Source organism: Osmia lignaria, chromosome 11 (assembly GCF_051020975.1).
Source record: "Osmia lignaria lignaria isolate PbOS001 chromosome 11, iyOsmLign1, whole genome shotgun sequence".
Taxonomy (NCBI): domain Eukaryota; kingdom Metazoa; phylum Arthropoda; class Insecta; order Hymenoptera; family Megachilidae; genus Osmia; species Osmia lignaria.
Window position 1 is genome coordinate 10,690,456 of NC_135042.1, and position 26,774 is coordinate 10,717,229.

The window sequence follows — 26,774 nt, forward strand, 5'->3', positions numbered from 1 at the left end:
ATAGTAAGATGCGTTGATTAAAAACATTTGTCTGATATCTTTGCACATTGGATCTATAGTTTGCAAATGATACAATGGCCAAGACAAGGATCAAGTAGAATTATTTTCTTGTTCCAAAATCATTAGGTGTTAGGCGTGTGCAAATAATATTTGACAATCTTTTCAAACTTGCCTTCTATTTAAACGAGTACTGAAAAGTTTCCTCGTCATTGCTACGTTCTCTTCGATACACTCGGCTACTTGTTACATAAGCAGAACAAGTCATACAAAGCTTTAAGGTATTCACATATACTCGTTCAATGGATTATAAGTTTAATGATACTTGCGATGACCCATGCACGATGGAAAATGTAGCTAGTAACCCAGTAATATATTGTAGTACCCTCGACCAACTAAGAGAAACGTGATCCTGCGAAATCAACGCCTCTTGTGATTCTCTTGTACCTTACTATTTATTACAAGTATCGCGTAAAGAATTATTGTTATTAAGACGATTAATTGTCCTCTATCACGGTATACGTGAATGCGATCCTTTTATGCGTACAAATATCATCGAATTTGTTGAATTTCTCAAGTTTATTAAAAACCTCTATTGTAATTGAATATCAAATGAGAACGTAACTATCTACGTAAGCGTGCATATGAAAAGATCGGTTCGTTTGTTTATACATTCAATTGTTCTAGCAATGTGCAATTTTAAAGGCATTCAGTACAAATAAATGAATGCTTCTGATATGTGACGACTTCACTTGGGGAATTAATTCTTTTTATTAATTACTAATCTTAAAAAGAGATATCGACAACCTATGTTTAGACTATACTGAAAATAAAAAAGTTCTTTTGTTCTTTTTTATATTTTATTTATACAATAATTTGTAAGGTTCTTAGATCACTTCTTCTGCGCTGCAGCTGCTTCGTCTTCGCGCTGGTACGATTGCAATAACTCTTGTTTTTTCATAGCAATACGCTCTGCTCTACGTTTACGCGCCTCTCTGACTTTAGTACGACGCGCTTCCGCTTGATCTGAAAGCATCTCTGCCCTAGCTTTTTCAGCCTTCTTTTTGTGAATGAATTCCATTAAAACTCTCTTATTCTTGAACACGTTTCCCTTAGCCTTCATGTACAAAGAATGGTACAGATGTCTATCAATCTTCTTTGTTTCGCGGTATTTTTTCAACAATCGACGAAGAACTCTCATTCTTTGAATCCAAAGATCCTACAAATGTATTATTTGAATTAAATACTTGATTATTACATTTAAACATAGTATTACAACGTAATAAATAAACAATTTTCATTTACCTTTCTTGGTGTACGAGCATTTGCTGTACCTTTTCTTTTACCAAAACCACAATGACGTCCTTTACGTCTGGCTTCGGTATTTTTGCGTACACGCGCTCTAGAGTGAACAGCTACAGGTTTCTTAATGATGAGACCATCCTTAATCAACTTCCTAATACTTTGCCCTTAAAAAGTAAATTGAAGTTATACACAAAACATAAAAGAATAAACATAACGAAATTCATGTTTTAAATAAAACAATGTAGACATACGGGAATTTGTATTTGCAATTTCATTAATTTCATTAGGATCCAACCACACCTTCTTTTTACCACATCGCATAACAGAGGCAGCCAGCCTCTTTTGCAGCTTTAAAGAACTGAAACAAATAAAGTGAGGTTATGTTTTGAAAATGATTTATTACGAATCTCATTTTTTATAAACATCAACAGTTATCTTCCTATGATTTATGCAACATATTCTTTGAAATTCAAACTATAGGCTTTGGAATACCATGTAACGGATAAGAAAAACACCAAATCTAAACAACTAACCATGTGGTCATCCGTCAACAAATTATCAAACATAACGAACGAAAACTAAAATATTTTCAATTGAATAATATATTCTTCGGCAAAATATGAATCTTATCATTAATACTGTAAATAATGCAACATAAATTTCAATTAATATGTTTAAATGTAAGAAAAAATCTTGGAAGAAAATGTACCTCATGGTGGAGCCTACGAGTCCTCTCTGGTAAAGAACATCAAAATGGCGACAGCGCTATTTCCTACTTATCGACATTAACCGGAAGTAGTGCAGGAGAGGTTATACTGCAGTTCACGCAGCTCACTAGGTTTAGGGAGATTTTTAATAACGTGTGTGATTCCACTCTACAGCTTGCTTCTTACTTTGCGATCATATAAATGGTGGGCAGAAATATATGACGTGCGATAACTGATAACCGATGATGATATGGTAAAGATACAAGATACAATTGAAATGAAATTGAAAGAATTTTGAATATAGAAAATAATTTTCTTGTAATGAAGAGAAGATGAATCAAGAATGAAAAATTGTAAAATTTTCTATCCACAGGGTATATATTCTCCAGTTTCCGACCGGTGTCGAGCCACAGCACAGCCGACTCTAGTACTAGCCGTGCTGAAGTAAAAATGGCAACACCGCTCACGTGACAATCGGGAGTCCTATTTTCAAAAACAGAGTCCTGTGCTCGGAATTGTAATTAACATCTTTTTTAATTAAAAGCTGTAGTAATATACACTATTTTGTATTAATTATGTATAAACAATACATAAACGTTGCAACTATGGCAAGTAGAAGTGATGTGGTAGTATAAAATTGTTACAAATGTGATATATATTTTGTGTACTCTCGAAGTAGTTTGGTGTTGTGAAGCATGATATTTGAAATATTTACAGTGGTTTTAAGAAAATGTAGGTATGAAGCAAAATAAAACCATTTTTGGATCAAATTGAAACATTTAAGAATTGATAAACGTGTATATAAGTTAATAAAAATCTTGAAACAAGCGAAATTATTGGAACGCAACCAAAGAGGTTATGTGAAGTCCAGAGAGTAGCCGAGAGTCTGACGACGTTGATTGGCTGGGAGTCTGGGAGTCCGGGAGGCAGATAGAGTAGGGTAGGTGTTGATATATTCAGACCTGACTCCCGCGGTGTTGCCATTTTTACTTCAGCACGGCTAGTACTAGAGTCGGCTGTGCTGTTGTCACACTATGATTGATGTTGTACACTGATGTACATTGAGTTCCATCGAAGTTGTCGCAGTGAAGTTGGCCACGCATTCACTCACCGACGCGGCGTGAATGCGTTAGTGAATTTGTAGCCAACTTCACTGCGACAAGTTCAATGTAACTCAGTGTACATACACATACATAAGGTATAGAATACGTATACTTTGTTCACGGTATAGAATGTACATATGTGTAATGTGTCATCGGATCATTCAGATCGGTGATGGTAATCCTGGAAATGATAGGAGGAAATGGTAGTGGATCAGGATGATTTAAAACTTTTGACGAAGATATTTATATTACGTAGCAAAATTTGTTGTAGATTTTTTTACTCATGTATATTATCACATATGTTTATCATAAACCGTGACGTATAGCATATGTGAGTATATATATTGTAACATATGCGCTTGAGATAGTAACTCCACTGTGGCAAACGTGTAATATTGTACGAGGAAGACAGTGTGCAATTATTCGTCGAGAAAGCAACAGGAGAAAATGACTGTGAACAAAGATCTACAGCGAGAACGAAGCCAGTGTACATTCAATCCTATAGAGCTAACTCATCTTTTGGATGGCAGTCCAGAGAAAACGAAACAACGTCGTGAACGGGGTACACAGTTATTTAAACTTTTTTATATATTTTCATAAAAAGATCTTTGCTATATTCAAATTGTACTTTCTGTCAATATTGTGTTTGAAAGATTAATTTAAATGTTTTGGGTAATCATAAAAAGAGGTTTAGACATTTTTAATTTGGAAAACTATTTCTACAGCTTTGTAAATTTCTCTTAGAAGAATGAAGTAGGTAGAAAAATATGAGAGCACTGGTTATAGTTTTTATCGTGAATTTTACATACTTGCATTGAACTTGTGAATAATGTAATACCGATGTATATGAATAATATGATATCGATGTTTTGTTCGTTATAACTAGATAACTTATCGGAGTTTTCTTAAATTATACAGGATTAAAAAGCATTTTTTTTAAATGTCACATTTGGCATTGACAGTAACATTAGCGTATTATTCGAAATAAATATTCTGATTGGGTTAAGTTAATAATAAGTGAACAATATATTTTTTGGATCGAGAAGAAAAAACGTATGTAACGTATTTTTATTTATAATTAATGTAATTTTGACGGTATCTATAATGAGAATGCTAACTAGTAGCGTTATTTTTGTAATTGTTTTGTAATTAAATTTCTATGGGAAACAACTTGTCACATTATACAGTGAGTCACAAAATTATTCGCCCACCGTTTAAAACAGGATACCTCATTTAAAATTGGACCAAATGACACGAGGATTTTAGAGAAGCTATAAAAATTAATTTACTAAGATATGTACTTTTGCTCTTTTAAAAAATTACAGTTTGTCGAAATCGTGAAAAAAAATAGTAAAGGATAATTTTTCAACTTTTTTATGTGAGTCTATAATGAAAATTTAAAATATGTCTTTCATAGATTCAAATAAGTTATGTGTATGCTGAAAATTTCATCGAGATCGCTCAATGCACTTAGAAGTTACAAGTAATTAAAATTTTCGAAAATCGCGATTTTTTATCTAAGAACATGTTATGTTTATTGTAGACTCACATAAAAAAGTTGAAAAATTAGCCTTCACTATTTTTTTTCACGATTTCGATTTCGATAAACTGTAATTTTTTAAAACAGCAAAAGTAAGTACATATCTTAATAAATTAATTTTTATTGCTTCTCCAAAACCCTCAAGTCATTTGATCCAATTTTAAGGTATCCTGTTTTAAACGGTGGTCGAATAATTTTGTGACCCACTGTATATCTAAATGGCAATTATCGTGCGTTGATATTGTATTCAGTTTTATTAGTTTTTAATTAGTTTGTTGATCAATGTATTACTTTTATTGCTTCCATATCATTTAAATAAATGTTTAAGTTATGAAAAATTGAGATGTGTATATAAAAAAATATTTTCTCTCGATCGTATCATGATGATTTCGCAATTTAAATGTACATATGTTTAATCGAGTTGGGGATGATTGCCACGGTAACAAAGACCAAATTATAAATTTTATTCTTATTATTAGTTATAAATATGTATGAATATAAAATATGCTACCTAGGTAGTTTATACGAAACATTAAAGAATATAGCATTACGTCAGGTACAATCTTGTATCTTATCATTTGCAAGCACACAGTTTAGTAAATAGTATTTCCTTGATATGATATGTACATAGTCCATACTGACTTTGCAATAATCTTGATTGTTTTTGGACATTGTCATAAGGATACACATAGGATGTGAAAAATGTAAATAAATGTATGTTTACATCAATTATGAGAAAATAAATTATTAATTAACATTAGTATAAATTACTATAATACTGGAATTATTTTTAGTTTCTTTCGAATGTTAATTAAAAACTATACAGTTGTTTTGATTAATAAGTAAAAATTACAGAAATTTTGTTGCAAATAACATACCACTAATATTTCATTACATTTCAGAACAATTCTTCTTAAATGATCCAGAACTAATTGATACAATACCAGTAAGGTATAAAAGTCATAAAGAAGTTTATGAAGATGCAGTACGAAAAGCCTGTAGGATCATACAGAAAGTCAGAGAGTTACAAGAAATGGGAAAAGGTGATATGGAATTGTTCACGTAAGTGTTTTAAGAATATACAAAAGTTCTGTCAGGATAGTGGTCTCAATTAAAACTTGTTGCAGACATATTATGGGTGCAATGTTTGGATCTGGTGTATTGAAAGATGGAAATCCATTGTTGGTACATTATGCCATGTTTCTCCCAGCTATTATGGGACAAGGTACCACAAAACAGCAATCATATTGGGTATCTAGATCTTGGGGTTGCAATATTATTGGAACATATGCTCAAGTAAAGTATAAGAATGTCTAACAATAAGTAATTAAATAGTCATAAAAAATTGAAGTATATATTGATATTTTGTTTTTTAGACTGAGCTGGGTCATGGAACGTTTATTCGGGGTTTAGAAACCACAGCGACATACGATCCACAAACGAAAGAATTTATTTTAAATAGTCCTACTTTAACGTCCTATAAATGGTGGCCAGGTGGATGTAAGTATGACTCTACCGTCGTTGAAGTGAAAAAAAGAAACGCTGTTGATTTAATAAAATTCCCGTTCCTATTCATTTTTAGTGGGTCATACTGCAAATTATGCAGTGGTTCTTGCACAGTTATACACAAAAGGGCAATGTAGAGGAATTCATCCTTTTATTGTTCAGTTAAGGGATGAGAATACACACGAACCTTTACCAGGTGTCTGAATAATTTTTGATGATTTATACACAAGTAGAACAAGATTGTTAATTGTTGACAATTTTTAGGTATCAAGATTGGAGAAATTGGTTCCAAATTAGGAATGAATGGAACTAACAACGGCTTTCTCGGATTCGAGAGCGTTAGGATACCGCGGGAACACATGTTGATGAAAAATTCTCAGGTAAAAGAGAAAGTATATTTACTTTCATAACAATACCTTCTTGCGCAAAAAAAAAAAAGAGAAACAGTTCTATTCCTTATTAATGAAACCGAAATTCCATATAAATTACATAAATCATGTATAATACAATATTATGAACGATAACAATTTTCATTATTTTTATATTTATTTGTTCTTTGTTAAATCGTAATCCTGCAGCAGTGAGCGTGAAAGGTAAACTTCATGTCAATAGAACTGTTAATAAATCGTATTTGTTATTCGAAGTAGAGCAACAAATTTTTATCTTTTATAGGTACTAGAGGATGGAACATACGTGAAAGCGTTAAACGATAAATTAACCTATGGTACAATGGTGTTTGTTCGAGTAATGTTAGTGCATGATATTGTAAATTATTTATTGAAAGCTGTTACAATTACAACTAGATACAGCGCGGTAAGGCGTCAGGGACAAATAAATTCAGAGTAAGTAAAATAAAAGAATCTTGAATAAAAATAAAAATCTTACAATATTTACATTTGTTTCTCAGAAAGCCTGAAGTACAAATTCTTGATTACGTAACGCAACAGCACAAAATTTTCCCAAATCTGGCCGCGTGTTTTGCGTTTAGAATGACAGCAGATTGGATTTGGAACATGTATAATACTGTTACTGCCGAATTGGATCAGGGTGATTTAGACAAATTACCTGAGGTATTGTATCACCTCCTCTTTCCTCGCTATTAATCTTTATTGTCGTGTGATTTTTAAATGTTTTTTCTTTTGTAGTTGCATGCTTTATCATGTTGCTTAAAAGCAGTTGCATCCGCAGATGCAGCTAACGGAGTAGAACAACTACGGTTGGCATGTGGCGGACACGGATATATGGATGCTAGTAGTTTCCCGGCTATTTACGGCTTGTTAACTGCCATTTGTACCTACGAAGGAGAGAATACTGTTCTACTATTACAAACAGCTAGATATTTAGTGAAAACTTGGAAACAAGCTGTAAGTGGTCAGCCGCTACCATCAACCGTACAGTATCTTACAGTTGTTGCAAAAGGAATTAAGCAACGTCCTTGGAAGAATACCTTGGGTTGCATAATCGAGGCTCATCAAGCAGTAGCCGCAGGGTAATACTTAAGTGTTTAATATTCATACATGAAGCAAGTACAAAATGTCAGGTGTATAAATATTTATCATTTACTTATAGTAAGATCCGCTTGGCGACAGAAAATATGGATTCTAGAATCCAGAAGGGAATATCTTCAGAAGATGCATGGAATCAAACCAGCATCGAATTAGCTCAGTGTGCTGATGCTCATTGTCGAGTTTTTATTGTGCAGCAATTTGTCGAAGCTGTATCGCAAATCACCTCAGTATCCAAACAGTTACGTCAAGTATTGTCTCAACTCTGCGAGTTGTACGCCATATACAGTGTCCTGCAAAGACGGGGTGATTTTCTTCAAGTGAGTTACAAGCATTTATTGTGTTGTTTCACGTTTCAAATGATGGTGGTAATACTATGAAATATTTATTTTGCAGTTTTCTTTCTTGAAAAATGAGAACATTCCGTCGCTTCAATCGCGCCTGGAAGAATTATTAGCAGCAATCCGTCCAAATGCCGTAGGTATCGTTGATGGTTTTGATATTCGCGATGAAATTCTTGGCTCAGCTTTAGGAGTCTACGATGGTAACGTTTATACGCATTTATTCGCGGAAGCTATGAAGAGTCCTTTGAATCAAACAAGCGTAAACGAATCTTTTGAAAAATATCTAAAACCATTTCTTAAGAGCAATTTATAGTGCAATTCTTTTCTATTTACTTTTTGATCTTAAAAAAGATGCAAGTACCACGTGATTAGGATGTAATCCCACTCGAACGTGATAAACAAACTGCTTGAACTTTGTCGTTAGTATATTTTGCTGTTATCGATTGATAAATATATATTATCGTAATTACGATGCCAACAGTTCTTCCTGAAAATCTTTTTTATTTAATATATTTTTAAGTAGGTAAACATTCATCTGTTATATTGTTTGTTGGTATTAATAGAAAGAATTCACTTCGTTATAAACGAAGTTCGGTTTTTTGAATAATAGAACAAGTTTTTAGATGAATATTGAACAGTTAATAAGATGCCGTAATATTATTATGTTAAAGAGGCAATAATGAAAATAGTTTATACAAAAGGAATGTTAAAAAAATAATGATATTTTTCTACAATCTTTATAGAATATCATTGTAAATATTTTAAAACAATGAAATATTATCGTAACTGGTGCAAATGATATCTGATAGGGGTGTTTAAGAAAGATTTTTAGGAATGTTTCATCATTCCATACGAACAGTTATTTTAAATACGTTATAAAGAAATATATTTTCTATGTACTTTTGCTATGAATAAAGTGATTACAGAAACATATAATGTTTGTTAATCTGTTTCTCGATTGCATAAAAAAAAATTAGCATGTCAGATCAATTTCTTTCATACCGTAGTGTTTATTTACATAGTTGAATTATTAATAACTTTATTCAATAATTATATCGGTAGTAGAAACTTCCGCGATATGAAATGATACAGTTCAATTAGAATACAAAATTTAAATTTTCAAAGTTCACTCTACATTATAAAGTATAATAGTTTTGAATTTCAATCAGTTTTTTATACACAGGCTGCAAAAGAACAAAAGTAATTATTTAAAATGGGTCATTGGGCGGATAATTATTCTTTTTTCATATAAGTACATATACATGTATATATTTATATGTATGCGCCTAATGATTTTGTTTGTATATACATATATACGTAACATATATACGATAATTCGGAGGGGAAAGATAGGTAGACAACTAATTACACTTAAAAAATAACATTGTTAATTATCGTTATCATTAAATATTAATTGTATTCACTTTTAAAATTATTATTCATTCGTCCACCTGGTCTAATAGGTTTTCGTCTAGCGTTAGACAGACGTCGCATTGCTATAGTACTCTTACGGAATTACATCCTCTTATAAAATATGATTTTATTACAATTAGTATTTGTTTTTGTTTTTTTTTTTTTTTCATTTATTTATTTATTTTGTGTCGCATAGAACGTAGACAGCGCATTTCGAGTATTAAATGGGCCACGTGGAGATGCAGCGTACACTAATCATTTCTTCTTTTCTTCACCTTGTTATGTAATCTTATATTCTCGGCAACTGATGTATTTTATTGTTGCTGTAACAACAGAAGTGCAGTTGAGGTAATTAACAGAAACGATAGTTAATTTTCTTTATCCTATAATGAAAAAAATCTCGCGTCTGTCCGCATCGCCACGCGGAAAATTAATTACTATCTAACAAACAATCTTTTGTCTATGTTGTATACGATTACTATTACAATAAGGATTACGATTCAATTTCCAGAGGTTCCTCCTTTGCTTTTATCCACACAAAGAGAGGAGCTTTTGAAAGAGTAGGGGTAAATAAAAAGAAAAAAAGAAAAAAGAAAAAAACAATTGATTCTTGAAGATAGAATAACATAAAGGGTAAAGTGTCTCGTTTTCTTTTTTAGTTAAAGGCAAAGCATAAAATTGATGTATTTTACGATACTTCAACTGTTTATATAACTCCGATCATTTGCTAGATAATATCTACTTATGAGTTTACTCTGCAAAAAATCTGTACATGGTGATCAGTTGTTTAATTATTTTCAACTTCAAGTTGATTCATCAGTATGCTTATTTCAGAGCATTATCATTCTCTCGATAATGTCTCTACTTGCTTAGACACTTTAAAAACAAACTTCTTACAACATCTGCGAAGCTAAAATCGATAAGATTGATTCAGAAGCTGCAGGTGACGTTATCAAAATGTGTTAATTGATAATAATTTGTCCATCTTTCAGAATTCGTGACACCCAAACACGCTTTGCCAGTAACGTTAAAACTATCGTTTCGAAAAAGAAAAGAAAAAAAATATAGAACGAACAAAGTGGAATGACGATAGTTTTCATACACAATTGATGTTTCTTATGTATGTAATTAGTATATGGCAGTTTTCGCATGATATATTTTAGTTTACCCCAACGCATATGAATGGCGTTTCTGTTCCTCCAACCCAGGTAGAACCAGCTACGTCCATCTTGAAGAATAAACAGAATATTTTTTGGTCGATTCGGGCGATAATAAATGCAACGATTCGTGTACGTAAAATTCATATTATTATTGCACAGGATATAATAATGACGTAACGTTATATATAAGATATTATAAACGTATAACATCGTATATATAAAATTATTTACGAAGAATTGAAACTGCTTTTTTTCAATATTCACATTTATTCGTCAGATAAACGTGGTACGTTAATCGTTAATATCGTGGTCTAAAAGATAATAAAAGACAGCGCTAGAACCTACACGACCTTGCAACGCGTCAAAGGAAAGGGTTGCACTGAAACAATTTTAGACGAAATGAATTAAAAAACAAACCTACGGACGCTATTATTTCAATAACTATACGACGATATCGATTAGTTATTTATTTCGTATTATCTTTCACTTATAAAAACAATTCCCATCTCTCAATCGATGACACAATTAAACATCTCCCAATTGATGGTTCCGTTTAAAGTATTACATAAAAATGTCACATTTTTAATTTAAAATACAACAAGTAAAATGTTTGAAACCGCATTCTACCTGGGAAGAGGTAAACGAGAAATTATGTTGAAAATATCTCAAAATAATTCAGGTGTCGTAACGAGTGATCCACAGGATCGTTCGAAGAATAACAGAGAAAGGGAAGGAAAAAAAAAAAAAATAAAATAAAATGAAAAACCCCGAAAAGAGAGGGTTGTAGGGAGAAAGGGGAATCGTTTGGTCCTACGTGAAAAGTCAATAAATTATTACAACGTATATCGCGATATTGATCAACCGCAAGATAAATATCGCGGATGAAAAATTCTGGAACAAATAGATATTACACGTGTGAAACTGTTTCGCGTATTCCTTTTTTTATCTCTTGTATTTCGCTTTTCTCCTTTTTTTCTTTTAGTATGGCATATGCGTGTCTCTCAGCCAGAGACGAATATGTACGTATATAAACTTGTGTACGCACGTGTTTCTTTCAGAAATCGGAAAGAGAAATGTTCCTCCTGCGTACACGCGGGAAATTTAAATGTCTTTCTTGTCTCATGGCAAATAGAATCTCTTTCGACCAGCAGAAGAAGCCTTTCTCCTTAAGATATAATAAGATGTTTCTTAATTTACCGGTGGAAGAAGGGAGTGACATTAAGAATGCGTTGTGCTTCACGGTTTTTCTTGTGGTATTGATAAATCTTTTCTTCGTAGATGTCGCGGATAAACCGTAATTATTTCTTCAGCCTCGGCGGAGGATCGAGCGATCGGTTGTGAAAAAGAAAGAAAAAAAAAAGTAACGTTGTTGGTCGCTTATTGTGCTTAAAATGGCACGTTGAGAGTTTTTTTAATTCGCTAAGTGCATGGCAATCGATACAACCGCGTTCGATCAGGACACTTCCGCTTCGAGGCTTCGGTTTAACCCTTTACCGTGACAACCTACCGACTGAAACATGCAAATGTGTCTAACTTACATGAAACGTAAATTTTTCAATCGAAGTTACAACTAGAATGATTATGTTTGAACATGTAATCTTCTTCGTAGTTTTTAGAAGTTTCAGTTAAGTATAATTTATAAATAAATTAGAATTAATATTCCAATCGTGGAAGTATAAGCTTTTAAGCCAAAACAAGCTCCAATATCTACAAATAAATCATTTTTCATAAATAGAAAAAAAAAAGAACGAAGGAGAAAACATCTCAAACGTTGAACTGCGAGTCGGCTTAACTTGATTAAATATAGATATGTAACATCAGAGATGATGATTACGCTACAATCAATACGATTTAAAATATAAGGACCCGAATACGTGAATTCGAATCATTTAAAACTAATTATCGACTTAGTATGTTTCAGATTTTGTTTTTCACAACACTTTTCAGCGAACTGGTAGCAGTCTCGATACTGTTTGCCTTTACCAGAAATGCAAACGTTACGATCGCTTATCGTACAACATTTAATCAATGATTTAATTACTCTACATCGTATTTTAGGTATATCAATGATTTTTAAAAAATTAAGAACCTTAAATTACAATTTTACCTAATCAGTGTTCATCCCATATAGAGTCATTGCTGTCTAAGACAAATTCTATATTCTCTAACTGTAGAGTTTCCTTAAGATACTACCGTTAGTTTCCTCAAATAAGCGATCAGAATAAATAACAACCATCCTAAGAACGAAGAATATTACAAAATACAATTACAAGAAATAAGAGCAAAAACATGGTGAGATTCTACGAAATTCAAGCTGGACAAAAGAGAGAAAAAGCCAGGGGGTCAAGTGCCCTATGGTCAAAGTGTTAAAAACGCCTCTAAAAGTCATGGAACCGATCGTTAAATAGGTAGAAAAAAGGAAACGAAGACAGGAAAAAAAGAGGGTACAGAGAGGAAACGCTGATAAACGAGGTCGCGGTTCACAGGATTGGCGTCGAAGAGAAATCACGGTGGCGCAACGATCCTTCTTCCTTTCCCTCCTTCCACCGAGGCAGAATGATTAACGATATACCAGCAGCGTTTATCGCCCACGAATTTTCGCGCTCTCAGTTCTGTACAGGGGGGGAGAGGCGTATACGTACGCACGAATACATACACGCTTTAAATACACACGCTGTAAATGCATCTGGAATTGGCCCGATCTTGCCGACGAGTATTCAATAGGGGTGGTTCATCAGCCATCGTTCTTTTCTCTATTGCTCGAAAAAGCACACGATACCCATAGGCAGAACACCGAAAAAAATCTAAAGAACAGACTAAACAAAATGAAACGTATGTTGCTTTACAAATGAAAGAAAGATTAACGTTGTACTCTCAGAGATGGGACGATACTTAACCCGCTATCCTACTCTTGATGAGTAGCCTGAGTAGGAAAATACTGTGGATTTAAGAAACGCTCCACTTTCGGAAAGCGATAAAATGTCATTAAAATAGCTCGGTTATTAAACGAGAATCGAAGGCAGGGAACACGTGTGATCGATGGATCAAAGAGAAAACAAAGGACGACGTTGCCCCGTATGAAAGAAGTCTCCCTGCGGTCAGTGCACGAGGAGTTTCACGGGACTCCTCGTGGGAGATTCTGGATGTGTCGTATCGTCGGCGTCGGCGCTTAATTCGGTCGAAGGACATCGTCTTTCTCGGCGTAGTATCGTGGGACAAAACTGGGCGGTATCAAAGCCTGATAAGCTTTGTCGCCTCAAGCGTAGAACTCTCGATTGTGATGCGGCGCGCCCGGCTTAGGGAACGCCTGCGCTGCTGGGGATCTTCTTGGCTCGTCGAGGGCGTACGAGCCCTCGTCCTTCTTGCGCATTCTGTACACGATGAACATCACCACCAGGATCGCACAGAGCAGGCCAACTACTGCGCCACCGATCACGGCTGTAAACATAGAAATTTGAATTAGTAAAATTACGATTAAAATTATTCCGGAGTCTTGATCTCAGAGTGCTATCATTCTTGTCATCTTCTTTGTGTGAAATCTCATTGCTCTGGAACAGTTAATTTCAAATCTGATGCGCATCCTAAGTAGCTGTACCAGGCACAAGGGTTCTCCGTTAATTCAGCACGTTAAGATATTCAGCAAGTTAAGCGTGTATGTTATGCGTGGTTCGAAGTGGTTAACTTGATCCAAAATCTGAATGACGTTACGGAAGCGTTGTAAATAAATCCTGTTTCGTAGAACGTTGATTCACGTGTTGCCTTTATGCTTCCAGTCTAACGGAATGGGTTAATAAGTAATGACAATCCTTCTCGTTAAATTTGTATCATACCACCATGAAATTCTGCTCTTTAAAGGAGTCGCATTCCACTAATACTAGGATAATGAAATTTTATTAGAAGAAACTGTCGCGTAGTGATAACGTAAGAAATAAAACTTTTTCTAAATTTCTTATTAAATCTTCTGTAAGAAATTTCAGTGAATTAAAATGATACAAGTGAATGTAGGATAGAAGAATGAAAACTTTACCTGCTAATACACCTGGCTGAGCAAAGAAGGAGCTAGCACGGTCCTCGTGTTTCGGGTTCATGTAAACGCCGTGAATGTCGTCGTGCTTCAAGTGGTCGTCCCCGTCATCGGACTCTTCTATACCGCCCTCGTCGTCGGGTTGGTTTCCAGTCTCGACGTTCTGCAATTGGATACGATTTAATCAGTTTAATCCGATTAGTTGTTAGTAGAGGAACGTGTTTCCAAACAAATCTAATAAAACCGACTTAACGTGCAACGCGTTTTGGCGGACCTGATGAGTTTTCTCTTTGTGCAAATGGTGTAACTTTTTATTGTTACAGGGGGTCGGAGTGAAGAGATAGCATCGGTGATACACTAGCAAATACTTTAACAGGATGATAAACAGTTTTATCAGAGCTAAGAGATAAATGGTTTATCAAAGACAAATATTTGCATATTTTCAAGCTGTTAGCTTAGATCATTTACATATCATCCGAAAGTTTGTAATGGTTTACAGGGGTTTGTTTATTCGAGGATCAATGGAATTTTAACCAGGTTCACCTGTTCTTTAGTTTTAACACTTGGCTCGTCGACAGAGTATGGTGCTTTAGGTTCTGGTGGCTTGTTGGGTGTCGATTCTATCCTATTGTCGCCGTCAGAACCTGTAACAAGAATAAGAACCAATAAGAAATCACCAGAAATATTTCTATAAAACTGTTCGCAAAAGAACTGAAATTCTTTCAAGCAAAGATTTAGCTGTTAAAGAAGTTGTACCGTCATCACCGTCTTCGTCGTCGGGACCAAGGCCACTTCCGGATGCTTCAAGGTCGTCGTGATCTTCGTTGCCACTTCGTCCAGAACCTTCCAAAGGATCCTGCTGATCTTCTAGATAAAGATCGTCCTCTGAGATGTGTGTCGAATCTTCCGCCGTTATCTCCTTCTCCTTTTGATCCTTCTAAAAGAGGAAAAATCAGAATTCCCTATAATTTTCTAGTAACCCCTAGAAATGGAACTTAATTTACGCGTTTATTTCTCTTTTTAAAAAAAAACCTTCAAATTATTCTTGAAATTTTCTCAGAATTATATTCTTAAAATCTGTTTATTCAACTTCATGATGATTTCATCGATCAACTTGTGGTTCAACAAAGAGCTAGTGAAAAACGAGATGGTATACAATAGACGCTTGTCTTGCAATGGAACTGTATAAATAGGATCATTTTGTCTTGCTGTTTTTTGAACTTTTTACTATGACCAGAATAGAATCCATTCTCGTGTGTTTTGCTATCGAATTACAACACGCAACGATGCCACAGTGAAAACAGTGTTGTTTCTCTTCTTGCCTTTACCTTAATGCAGTTCGCTGTTCGGCAAGACAGAGTACGAAAAAGAAACAACGAATTCAAACGTGACCAACACTTTTTACAGTGCATATTCCAATTAATTTTTAGCTGGTACAACTCCAGCATCCTTTATTCAACTTCTCTTTTCTATGAATTTTTCTGGACGTCTGTTCTCGAAAAGTTGCATAGCGCAAGATATACAAGAGTACAGAAATGAACAATTAACAGCAGTATGGTTGCAAAACACGTCAAGGAAACTTCAGAGAACGACTTCCGGTTGGCCAACGCCACCGGAATGCGGAGTGACGTGCAACAAAGTCCAGAATAACAAATGGCTGAGTTATCGCGATTAGTCCGTGATTAATCTGCGAAATTCTTTTCTCCGCTTATTTCAAACTGTTCAGCAACATAAAAAAAAAAAAATAATAATAATACTGACTATACTATAGGAATCTTGCATTTATGGATATTTCCATTGAAATGAATGCAACATAAAAAGTAACTGTAACTGGTAACATTTCTTTTCAGGGCTTAACAATTCACTGAAATAATCCATAGACCGATCTGGTATCTGTTGAATACACCGACGAGCATGGAGAACAATCGATTGAAATAGAAGCAGAATTGGTACGCATAGAATGTACAGTTTATATATACGGTTTACGATCAAATAGAAATAGCCGTCGAAACTGGTGTTCTCGAAATTTCAATGTTACCAGAGGAAGCTAATCAAGGCACTGTGGAACTGCCGTCTAGTCACTAGACTCTAGTGTGTACCTATTTACAAAGAGTAGTTGGTTCACCGCTAAAAAGAGCATTCGTCGAGTACCAGTTCCGTGTTATAACAGCCACTCAATCGCACAAAAGGTTCTTATTGTCCATCAAGAATTGAAATTAATGTTTTCGGCGAAAATCTGTGAAACATGAAAATTAATGAACTGTAAAAACCGTTCTATTTTTCCAATTTGAAATATTATAAAATGATGGGTTACTTTTTGTAATACAGCAGTCTTTTTGTTTATGCGAGTTAGAATCATTTAATTTGGAAAATCGTGAAAATGCGATTGCACGGATCGATCGAAAGGGTGAAACTGTGTAATTAAGGGTTGCTGAATACCCTTAACGAGGATATCAATTACTGTAAATTCTCGAAACCGGTTACCGAGAGCTTTTGTTCTCGAGAACAATCCCAATTTTTCGTTCGTGATCTTTTCACGATGCTCCTTTAATTAAACCAGCCAGCAGTTCGGCCTTTGCGACACACTTGCTACGAACTAGTACACCATAAATGAAACGAAGAGTACAGCGAGGGAAAATGAAATTTTTTAGAAGAAAACGTCTCAACTAAACAGACCTACAGTGAGAGGCAAAAGCGAGTAGATACTGTTCAAAATAGAATACCTCGGTTAAAATTGGACTAAATAACTTGAGGTATTTTGAGAAGCTATAAAATATGTATTTTCATCGTTTTAAAAAATTACAATTTATTGAAATCGCGAAAAAAAATAGTGAATGGTAATTTTTCAACTTTAAATGTACGAAAGACATATTTTAAATTTTCATTGGAGACTCACATAAAAAAGTTGAAAAATTACCATTCACTATTTCTTTTCACGATTTCAACAAATTGTAATTTTTTAAAACGATGAAAATGTTAGTGAATTAATTTTCATAGCTTCTCAAAAAACCTCAAGTTATTTAGTCCAATTTTAACCGAGGTATTCTATTGTATTTTAAACAGTGTCTACTTTTGCCTTCCACTCCTTTTTCTCTGTATGTCAATAGATGAAAGCAAATACCATGGTCTTTTCAGAATAATGCAGTTCGATAGACGCATCTATCTAATTTCTTGATATTCAGAGACTTACCAATCTTCTAGTGTAACTCCAAATCGCAATTATCTTCAATTACCATAATTCTAATCAACTAAACGTTGTATAATATGAGGAGTATGAGTCACGGTTAAAAAAGAATATCGCCACTGAATGCACAAGGTTGCAAGTGCAACGGCCGCAAGCAGTGCACCGGGTGCACGCGATGGTGCGTACGGATACGTCAGGGAGACCGTGTCTCTCGCAGCTGATCGATAACACGAAATTCGTCCTCCCGGGTCAGCCACTTGCCACGTCGAATAGATTCAAGCTTCAGTTATCAGTGCTCGTTTCCTGGAGGCAAGTAGCTTATTTTGCAGTATCCATGCATTCGCACGACGTGCACCGTCTCGCTGCACACACGGATCCGCTATCTCCTTGATTTTTTTACTTTTCCTTCCCATCTGCGGAAGAAACGCAAGAATTGCGCGGGCGCGCGATGTTATCGACCTCTTTCGCGCATTCTGCCGCATTACAAGCATTCCTTTTTCCTTTCTCTAGCTTATTATCGTCACCGGGAAAGCGAACAATAAGGCTACACGCAAAACAGCTTCAGGCTAAGGGTCAAGGCTTCCAAGATCTTCGAAAATCAACGGTGTCCCGCCTTTTTCCCTCCACGATTTTCCACCGGCTAATGCGATTAACCTTTCTGAATGAAAACAAGCCCGCGGCGAACGATCAACAGCGTACAAAGTTACTTACGAATCTGTGGATGCGCAGGAACAAGTGTGTCGGCGATTTTCACGTCGAAGAGTGAAATATTTTTGGAGATAAGACGCGATACGCTTTTCAGCCAAGTGCTGACTGTACTGATGTAGTACGAGGTCGAGCCTCCAGACGGCACTGTTCCAGGGATACTCTATATAGCACGTCTATGGATATAAAACGGGAGGATCTGGCCAGGACCGTATCACCGAACAATCTGGATACATTGAAATTTTTTTCCCTCGTAAAAATCGACGACATATGTATCTTCTAAATGCAAATAAATGTATACGATTCAGAGCACCGCATAGTCTGAAATTAATGAAATTCCTCTTGCTTTCTTTGTTATAGCGAATGCTATGCAGATATCGGATGGGGTTTTTTTTTTTTTTGTCCACTTTGAGCTGAACATTAATTCTGGATTATCTGATGAACACGTTTGAATTTTGTAAAAGGGATTTTCAGATGTACGTTAAGTTGCCTGATAAGGCGATTCGTTGTGTATCATCCGTACAGTTGTAGGATATTGAAAATCCACTTACTTAACCAGACTATGTCAGGATGGATATCTATACGTGTCTCGTTCGCGGAACGAGACTTGCGTATTTGAATGGGATCGGGATCTTTCATATTGGACCTGAATCCGTGGATTTGTGTTCGGTATTCTTGCGAATCAGTTCATACATTGCTCGACGTCAGTCACGTTTTTGCATTTTCTCATTGTTTGCTTTGGTGACTGGAAAGAAATAGCCAGCTTTCTCGAAAATAGAGAAATCTCCCCCCTATATCTTGCGATAAATAACTACAAGGAAAAAATGTGAAATAAGAATACGAGAATAAATATGATGGAGGATTGGGTATTTAAACCATCATGGGCCAGAGGGTGAGTCAGCGGATTGGGTTTTGAAGGTTGAAACGTCGATAACCATGAAATTTCCGTAACAAGAGGATAATTAAACTCGTCCGAGTACCAATGGAACGAGTTTACCCAGAGAAAGGAGAGCTTGTTCGTACTTGCGGACGAATGTCTGGCCGTGCTCTTCCAGGTGAACTTCCTGGACGAAATTTCAACCGATTAGATTTCGTGTCGACCCTTCATTACAAGAGATCGATTCTCTCGTCTCCGCAAAAGGGGGCCAGAAACGGTTCATTAACTGCGTAACAGAGCAAATACAGACAGTGAGAATTGGGTAGAAACGATGGTAAAAGAAAATAGAGCTGAAGAGACAAACATTAGTTCACGGCAATGGGTTTGTTCTAAACTTCGTTTCCTCTCCATTGGTTCACGTTTAAATCCTATCTCCTGGACAATTTTCAAGGTTACATTTCGTACAACTGTTTCCAAGTTACACATTCCTTTTCTTCTTAAGGGGTTACGCCTAGTTAGGATCGGGAAGATTTTTTTTTGCTGTACTAATAAATATTTACTATGAAGTGAAATATACCATCGAACAATACATGTTTTAAAGTAGTTTTAAGATTTTTTTAAAAGTAAAATGTTAAATAATGAGGGAAATACAGCACTTCTCCTAGAACGTCCTTTTCTTGCGGTGGCCACGATATCATCCAAACCGCTTATTTGAAATCAAAACCGAAGAAGATTGAGTTAGTATATTATATTGTTAAGGACCTGAACGAAGGATTTTGCGAAATTTTCATTTTCACCAAAATGACAACAATTCTCCTGAAAAACCTGGTTTTTGAATTCAACTTTTGTTTTTTTTGCGATAAATAAAAATTTTTCAACAGAATTAAAAATTCTTCATTTAGGTCCTTAACAATACAATATACTAACTCAATCTTCTTCTGTTTTCATTTCAAATAAGCGGTTTGGAAGATATCGTGGCCACCGCAAGTGACTTCGAGAAAAGGGCGTTCTGTGAGCGTTCCCTCATTAGGTATTTAACATTTTACTTTTAAAAAAATCTTAAAACAACCTTAAAACATGTACTTTTCGATGGTATATTTCACTTCATAGTAAATATTTATTAGGACAGCAAAAAAAATCTTGAAAATTACCCGATTCCAACTAGGCGTAACCCCTTAAACAAATTGTAATCAACGAATTTTAATGAACTGGAGCTTATTTTAAATCTTATCAGTATAGCTTCTAATTAAACTAACAACATTGGATAAAAAGTTATATTAAACAACTTTTTTTTGCAAATCATCGTTTAATCCTATGGGTAAAAAATGAAATTTTTCTTCAATATTGAATAAATTTATCAATATTTGACTTTCTAATATCTTTTTTAGTTCAAATAGAAGGTAAGTTCATAAAGTTTCAAAATTTGTTTGGTTTATATGTTTCAAATAAAAAGAGTGGACGACCGTCAGCAGCGTGGTACTGTGAGTAACTAATTATAATAAAAAAATTTTTTTTATAAGTTTTTATTCCCAATGAAACAGGTAAAAAGTTCTTAAATTGATTACTATGATTTAAAGTTTAAAAAATTTGCCCAATATTATGCAATTTTCGGCGTCCTAAACCAGGCTCCCCCCTTAATGGACTTTTTGGCAATTACTTTACGGAGAGGTAAAACACCGTTACCTATAATCCATTTCATTCGTATGCTAAGAAATCAATTTACACTCGTTCCATTTGATTTTTAATGGAATCTGCGACAGAGTTCAGTTTGCCGGTGATGTATCGTTTTTCCATCGACCGAGTTAAAACAATTCAGTTCATCACCCTTCAGAGAGAGTTACCTAGTCTCTCGTAGTAACCAGGTTCATTGTTTTTCCATGACATTAAAATTGCTTGAGCGGATCGGTCGATTCAATTAACCGGTCACCGGTGATGAGAGGCTCGGTTCCTTGTTTTCCTTTTTTTTTTCTTCGTTTTTTTAATCGAGGTTTGTTTTACCAATTCAAATGCAGCTTCCGGTAGAGAAAATCGCTCGGAATGCAGGATACGTTCGCATAGATTATTGTTGCGACGTGTTGTATAAAGTAAAGGTGTCAAATGCACAACGTGCAGCAACCGGTCGCTTGTAACGGAGGATAAAGACACCATCATTTCCATTTCATGGAATTAGCCCGTTCAGCGTGAAATACAATTTGTGTCGGTTAATTTCGAGCCGCTTTGAACTGAAGCCACAACGTTTAACAACGCCCGAGAGTTTGCAGGGTGTTACTTATTAAAATTGCTTTTGCGTTCACCAATACACACGCGATAATAACCAAAACGAATTTGTTGTAATGGTAATAAACGAGGGTGGCAATGACGGCTATGCTGAAAACAACAGCCCCAACGACGTTAATGGAGACTTTTGTCATTTTTAATAAATTGTCATTAATGGGGTAATAATTACTGCAACGATGGAACATAAAATTTCGAGATTAAAAATTATATACATATAATTTCATGTGACTACCAGTTTTCCAGAGACGACAAAAAGCCTGTGTAAATCATTTTCACGAATCTGCCACATGAAATATCGCAACCTTTGTAGCCGGACATTCGTCGACATCAAAGGGCACCGCAGAAATAATTTAGGAAAATGAAAAAAGGGCCGAGAGAGGAAAAATGACGAGGTTGCGTGAGGGAAATTAAAAATATTTTTATACTTTATGCTCTTCGCGTAAACAAAATTTAGCTTAGTTTAAGAACATTTCGTGCGTGAACGCAGGGTCGTCCCTAGAATTTGTAGAGTCCAGGGTTAAACGATAAAAAGGACTTTAGAGAAATATTAAGCAAATCCATTTAAAGGAGATTCCCTGTACAATATCTCAAGGGATGCTGGCGGTATATTCTAAAGGCGACACGAAGATCGAGAAGCATTGGGAAGCGAGACAGAGAGCTTGGAAGAGATCAGGATGTTGAAACTGACACAGAAACGGAATCGAGCTAGGATACGTAAAGAGAGAAATCAGCGCCAAGAGGAGGATGAAAATTTTCAAAGCGAGAAAGGAGAAAAAAATTGTCAGAGACATCTTGAGACTACGAAAAGTAAAGGGATAGGGTGCAGAAAGAGGGACCGGGAAAAAAGACGACGGGAAGCAAACGGAGCGAAGAAGTCGAGGGAAACCGAAATCTCGAGAGAAACAGAAAAATCAAGGAAGATCAGGTGGCTGCGAACACTTGGGACGCAAGTGGAAGACTGAGGACTTTAAAAAGAAGAGACCGCGGAGATGGGAAGCGGATGGTACTCTGCAAAATCCAGCAGAGCTTCGGGGATTAAGACAGAGCCCTGGAAAGTCGAAATATCGAATCTAAAAAGCGTAAAAAAGATATTAGCGAACGAAGGCAAAGGAGATCCTGAAAAAGGCTTTTAAAAGTACAGTGCTGGAGCTATTAAAGGAAGCTTAGAACTTTCAACAATCTCGTTTCTATTGAAAACTAACTAGGAGAGGGCCCCAGGTGTGACGCTGACTTTTTCATGAGCTTTGACAATGACAGTGCTTGAAAAACTGAAGCTAATGATACCCGGTTTTGGGCGTAGACGATTATTAGTTTATGAGATATTTAATGTTAAAGTTATTACCCTGCTTATGGTCTGAAGTATAGGAAGTCTTTTCAATAAGGATTCTTTGTCGCGAGTTCAAATCCCGTTGAACTTTTCCTTCTATAGGTTTCGCATTTTTTCTATAGATAAATACATGCTGATGGAATTAAGTAACCTCCTCCTTTTCGAAGTCGGTTAAAAACTACCTTCCAGGTTCATGTACAACTTATATTCAAAGCAACAATGAAATAAAATTGTTTAAAAATATAAAAAATTGATCAAAAATATTTATTAATCAATTATAATAGCAAAAAAGTATATTTATTAAAAAAGAAGGAAAAAGTGAAATATTGTAACGTGTTGAAAAAATCTGTCCAACGGGATTTGAACTCGCGACAAAAATCATCCACCCATCCAAGAAGATTCTTGTTAAAAAGACTTCCTATACTTCAGACCATAAGCAGGGTAATAACTTTAACATTAAATATATCATAAACTAATAACCGTCTACGCCCAAAGCCGGGTATCATTAGCTTCAGTTTTTCAAGTTCTATCATTGTGCAAAAGCTCATCAAAATGTCAGCGTCACACTTGGGGCCCTCTGTTTGTAAGGTTTACTAAAAATTTGGAACAAAACAGATGTTATTGACCAAGTGCTTACATGCAGTGGTATTAAGCAGACAATAAAAGCTTTAAACGTCTCTTTTCAAGCTTGCAAAACACAGTCTACCTCTAAATACAGCGATATAATCCGGTCTTTACCACAAACTCCATTTCTATTCAGTTTTTCTGGTAAGAAGAACAAAGGGAAGCCAAGAGAAGGATCAAGGAGGAGAGCGCAGAAAGAAGTCGAAGAAGGAGTAAAGCCTGGGGATTCGGAAAAACTGCGCTCCCATGAAAGTCCAAGGAAGCAAAGGAAAGTAAAAGAGCAGGAAGAACAGAGCAGAACAGAGAAACGAAGCAAGATAAAGGAAAAGAAGCAAACGGAGCGCGTGAATCACGTCACAAGGTAGGGTTGCAATTGCATTCCATTTCGCTAACGAGCTTCTGGTTGCATCCTGGATGCTGGCTGCGTCGAAATGCATAAAGCACCAACGCACCACGTGTCTCAGTAATTATCGTCGCGATAATTATGCGCTGGTCACAATGCAACAGACTGGCTTGACTGACTGTTACAATAACGCTAGATGTTTCACCGGAAAAATCTTTTACTCCCGACTGTTTAATAATCTCTTGTAGCAAATGATTGCACAAATACTATTTAACTATCTTTTAAATTTTACCATAAATACGAATTCCGAGTAATTAGAATGTAAATCTCTCTAAATACTAACAAAGTGTTACGGGATAGATGAGGTAGTACTGGCTATTACAACGAGATATATCCCAATAATTCCTCTTCTCAGGATAATGCATTAAATTTTGTGGAACCACTATGTTTCAGGATCTACGTGTAAGCAGTACTGCTGAATCAGAAAGAAACAGATTACATTTGAAATTCCCTGTTCAAAAAGAAGTTCCGTTAATGCACTGTCAGAGATCCTGTGTCGAGGAGGTAAGATTTTTCTATGCTAGAAGGACGTTAGCTTGCCAAACATTAAAAGAAATTACACCTGAAACGTTAAGGGGCTATACCAGTGTAACACTTTTGAAAAATCGATTTTTTTTTGCATTTTTTGAAAGTCTATACTCCCTAGAATATCATATTAAAATTTTAAGGTCGAATCTCAAATAGTTTAGGAATGGCAACGTTCTAAAGAGTAACTGCTGGCATGTCAGAAACGCGCTTTCCGCCGATGGATCGCGTTTTTCTCAAAAAAAGTATTTCTCAAATTTGCTGCAGCTCTAACTCGAATACAAATTATTGCATCGACTCGAAACTTTTTCAGCGTGTTCAGTACATGTTTTGCCATGCCATGAACTAGGATTTTTTTGATTGGGTGAAAAATGCCAATTTGGCATTAAAAAAACTACGATTTTTTTAGGCTAAATTCCAAACTTTTCTGCAAAACTTTGCCATTTCGTCAGATTTTGATATTTTTCAAAAATCCTAGTTCATGGTACGGAGAATACCTTCTAGTATAACAGCGTCTTTGTCATTTTTCATTTTAAGCACTCAGACGGCGGCAATCACTGCAGCAGTAGAGCAACTTTTTTTTTTGGAGCCCTGGAAGATAGCGTATAAGTCGCTTGTTATTTATTATTTTTGTACCAAAAAATTATTATAGATATACGACTTGTAACTAAATACATCCCTAAAGTTTAAAAACATTTGATGTAATATTTCCTAAAAAAAAAAAATTCTCGAAAATCACCTAATTTTAGAGCGGTCACACTGGTATATCCCCTTAAGGGGAATTATGCGAACGAGGGCAGAGAAAGTTGAATTATCCGTGAACTGTTCCAAAGAGACTTAATTTGCCACGAAAATGTAAAATATATTAATACGTTACTAGATTAAACGAACTAGATACACGTATTGTAAGAAAACATTTAAAAAGATTTCAACATTTTCAGCGGAAGATCACAGTGAAGGAAAACTAAACTGAAGAGCAGTTCATAAGCCACAGAACAAATTCAACCCCCGCCTCTTCGTTGTTTCCTTGCCAAAATTGCTCCATCAAAAGGGGGACGACAAGAATGCTGCTCGAAGCTTGCAAGAAAGGGGTTGATGAAAAAAAAAAAAAGAAGCATCAAAGTTCAGGGATAGAGAGAGCAGCTTCTCTGCATGCTAAGCGACGAATTAGGCAAATATTTCGTATGTAAAAAAAAATCCATTCTTCTTCTTTCTTCCAAACATTACTCACACTAGAACCTTTGACCTGGTGAATCATTTTATCCAGGATACTAATCGCAGGTGTCTGGGACAGGGATTGTTGTTCAGCATTGTCTTTCTTAAAAGAAGTGGCATCCTTTTTTTCGTTCGGATGTGTTTGTAAGAGGTCCCGGGTAGAGAATTTCGAGTCAAACAATGATCGGTCAGTCGAGCGCTTGAATTTGCCGAATAAAAGCGAGCTACATACTCGAAAAAATCGAACTACATACTCGAATATTCGAGCTGAAAATTCATCTTCAAGTACATCGAAGTTTTACGACGATTCGTAAAATTTCGAGTCGGAACGACCCGTTCGTCGATTTCGAATAATTACGCAAATTCAAGCGTTCGACTTGACACCAACAATCGAAGCGAGTTAAATTTGGCTAGTAAACTACGAGTACTCGCACATCTCTAGTTCCGGGGCCCTTCTTCAGCCCCAGTGCAGGCCACCGTGGAGGTTTCAGTGGGTAAGAATCCCACACTACCTCCCTGGAGGGGCTGGAGGTGTCTTATTGAAGATTTCCTCCACGAAAAAAAAAAAAAAAAAAAAAAGAAATTAGTCGTCCCGTTAGCTTTTTTTATCCTATTTATTATAACGAGTTAATTTCTGCCAAATGGCAACATGTTTCAATAATATTAATTTTATTGCGAGATTAAACGGTTGCTTTTACAAGACACAGATACTCGATGTTTATTACTTGTAATTTACCATGAAAATACCGTGATGAAATATTCAGAGATAAGCCAGGAACGTAGTCGATTGTATTTCACGCTAATGAATTATTAAATAACAAGAATCACGCGTAGGTTTTCAATTAAATTTCACTCGACGAACGAAGGGGAATGGATTACAATGGTTCGCGGGGGTGGTAGCTTTTTATAAGGCGAATTATCTTTCAATTATAAATAACTTTAAAAAATTCCAACAGGAACGTAACAAATTTTTTGATCTCGATATGAAAATGGGCAGTCAATTGTTTAACGCAAGGATTAAAATAACGATTCT

General features: G+C 35.4%; 3 protein-coding genes across 3 annotated transcripts in view; 1 reads left to right on the forward strand and 2 right to left on the reverse strand.

Annotated features, from left to right (window-relative positions):
- Positions 1-821: 821 nt before the first annotated feature.
- RpL19 (ribosomal protein L19) lies at positions 822-2,152 on the reverse strand. Its single transcript, XM_034323685.2, has 4 exons — positions 2,012-2,152; positions 1,554-1,660; positions 1,303-1,466; positions 822-1,216 (listed from the first exon to the last, which is right to left on the reverse strand). Exons 1-4 carry the CDS (start codon positions 2,014-2,016, stop codon positions 890-892), a joined length of 603 nt encoding a protein of 200 aa, XP_034179576.1. The 5' UTR covers positions 2,017-2,152; the 3' UTR covers positions 822-889.
- Positions 2,153-3,233: 1,081 nt separating this feature from the next.
- LOC117604004 (acyl-CoA oxidase 1) lies at positions 3,234-11,345 on the forward strand. The gene is made up of 11 exons (XM_034323669.2): positions 3,234-3,674; positions 5,555-5,714; positions 5,780-5,948; positions 6,029-6,152; positions 6,235-6,354; positions 6,423-6,538; positions 6,831-7,000; positions 7,066-7,228; positions 7,304-7,647; positions 7,728-7,983; positions 8,060-11,345. The coding sequence occupies exons 1-11, from the start codon at positions 3,560-3,562 to the stop codon at positions 8,318-8,320; spliced, it is 1,998 nt and encodes a 665-aa protein (XP_034179560.1). The 5' UTR covers positions 3,234-3,559; the 3' UTR covers positions 8,321-11,345.
- Sdc (Syndecan) overlaps positions 9,563-26,774 on the reverse strand; it is a 66,605-nt gene continuing 49,393 nt past the window's right edge. Inside the window, exons 2-5 of the mRNA XM_034323684.2 lie at positions 15,361-15,541; positions 15,148-15,248; positions 14,608-14,767; positions 9,563-14,018 (exon numbers count right to left, since the gene is read on the reverse strand). Of these exons, the coding sequence (XP_034179575.1) occupies positions 13,837-14,018; positions 14,608-14,767; positions 15,148-15,248; positions 15,361-15,541 (624 nt within the window). The 3' untranslated portion in view covers positions 9,563-13,836. The remainder of the gene's footprint in view (positions 14,019-14,607; positions 14,768-15,147; positions 15,249-15,360; positions 15,542-26,774) is intronic.

Bases quoted from the DNA above. Each gene is read 5' to 3' on its own strand.
- RpL19 (XM_034323685.2), bottom strand. The intron at 1,467-1,553 runs GTATGTCTACAT...TTACTTTTTAAG, and splicing joins AATTGCAAATACAAATTCCC to GGCAAAGTATTAGGAAGTTG. The intron at 1,217-1,302 runs GTAAATGAAAAT...ATACATTTGTAG, and splicing joins ATGCTCGTACACCAAGAAAG to GATCTTTGGATTCAAAGAAT.
- LOC117604004 (XM_034323669.2), top strand. From the start codon at position 3,560: ATGACTGTGAACAAAGATCTACAGCGAGAACGAAGCCAGTGTACATTC. The intron at 3,675-5,554 runs GTACACAGTTAT...ATTACATTTCAG, and splicing joins GAAACAACGTCGTGAACGGG to AACAATTCTTCTTAAATGAT. The intron at 6,153-6,234 runs GTAAGTATGACT...ATTCATTTTTAG, and splicing joins TAAATGGTGGCCAGGTGGAT to TGGGTCATACTGCAAATTAT.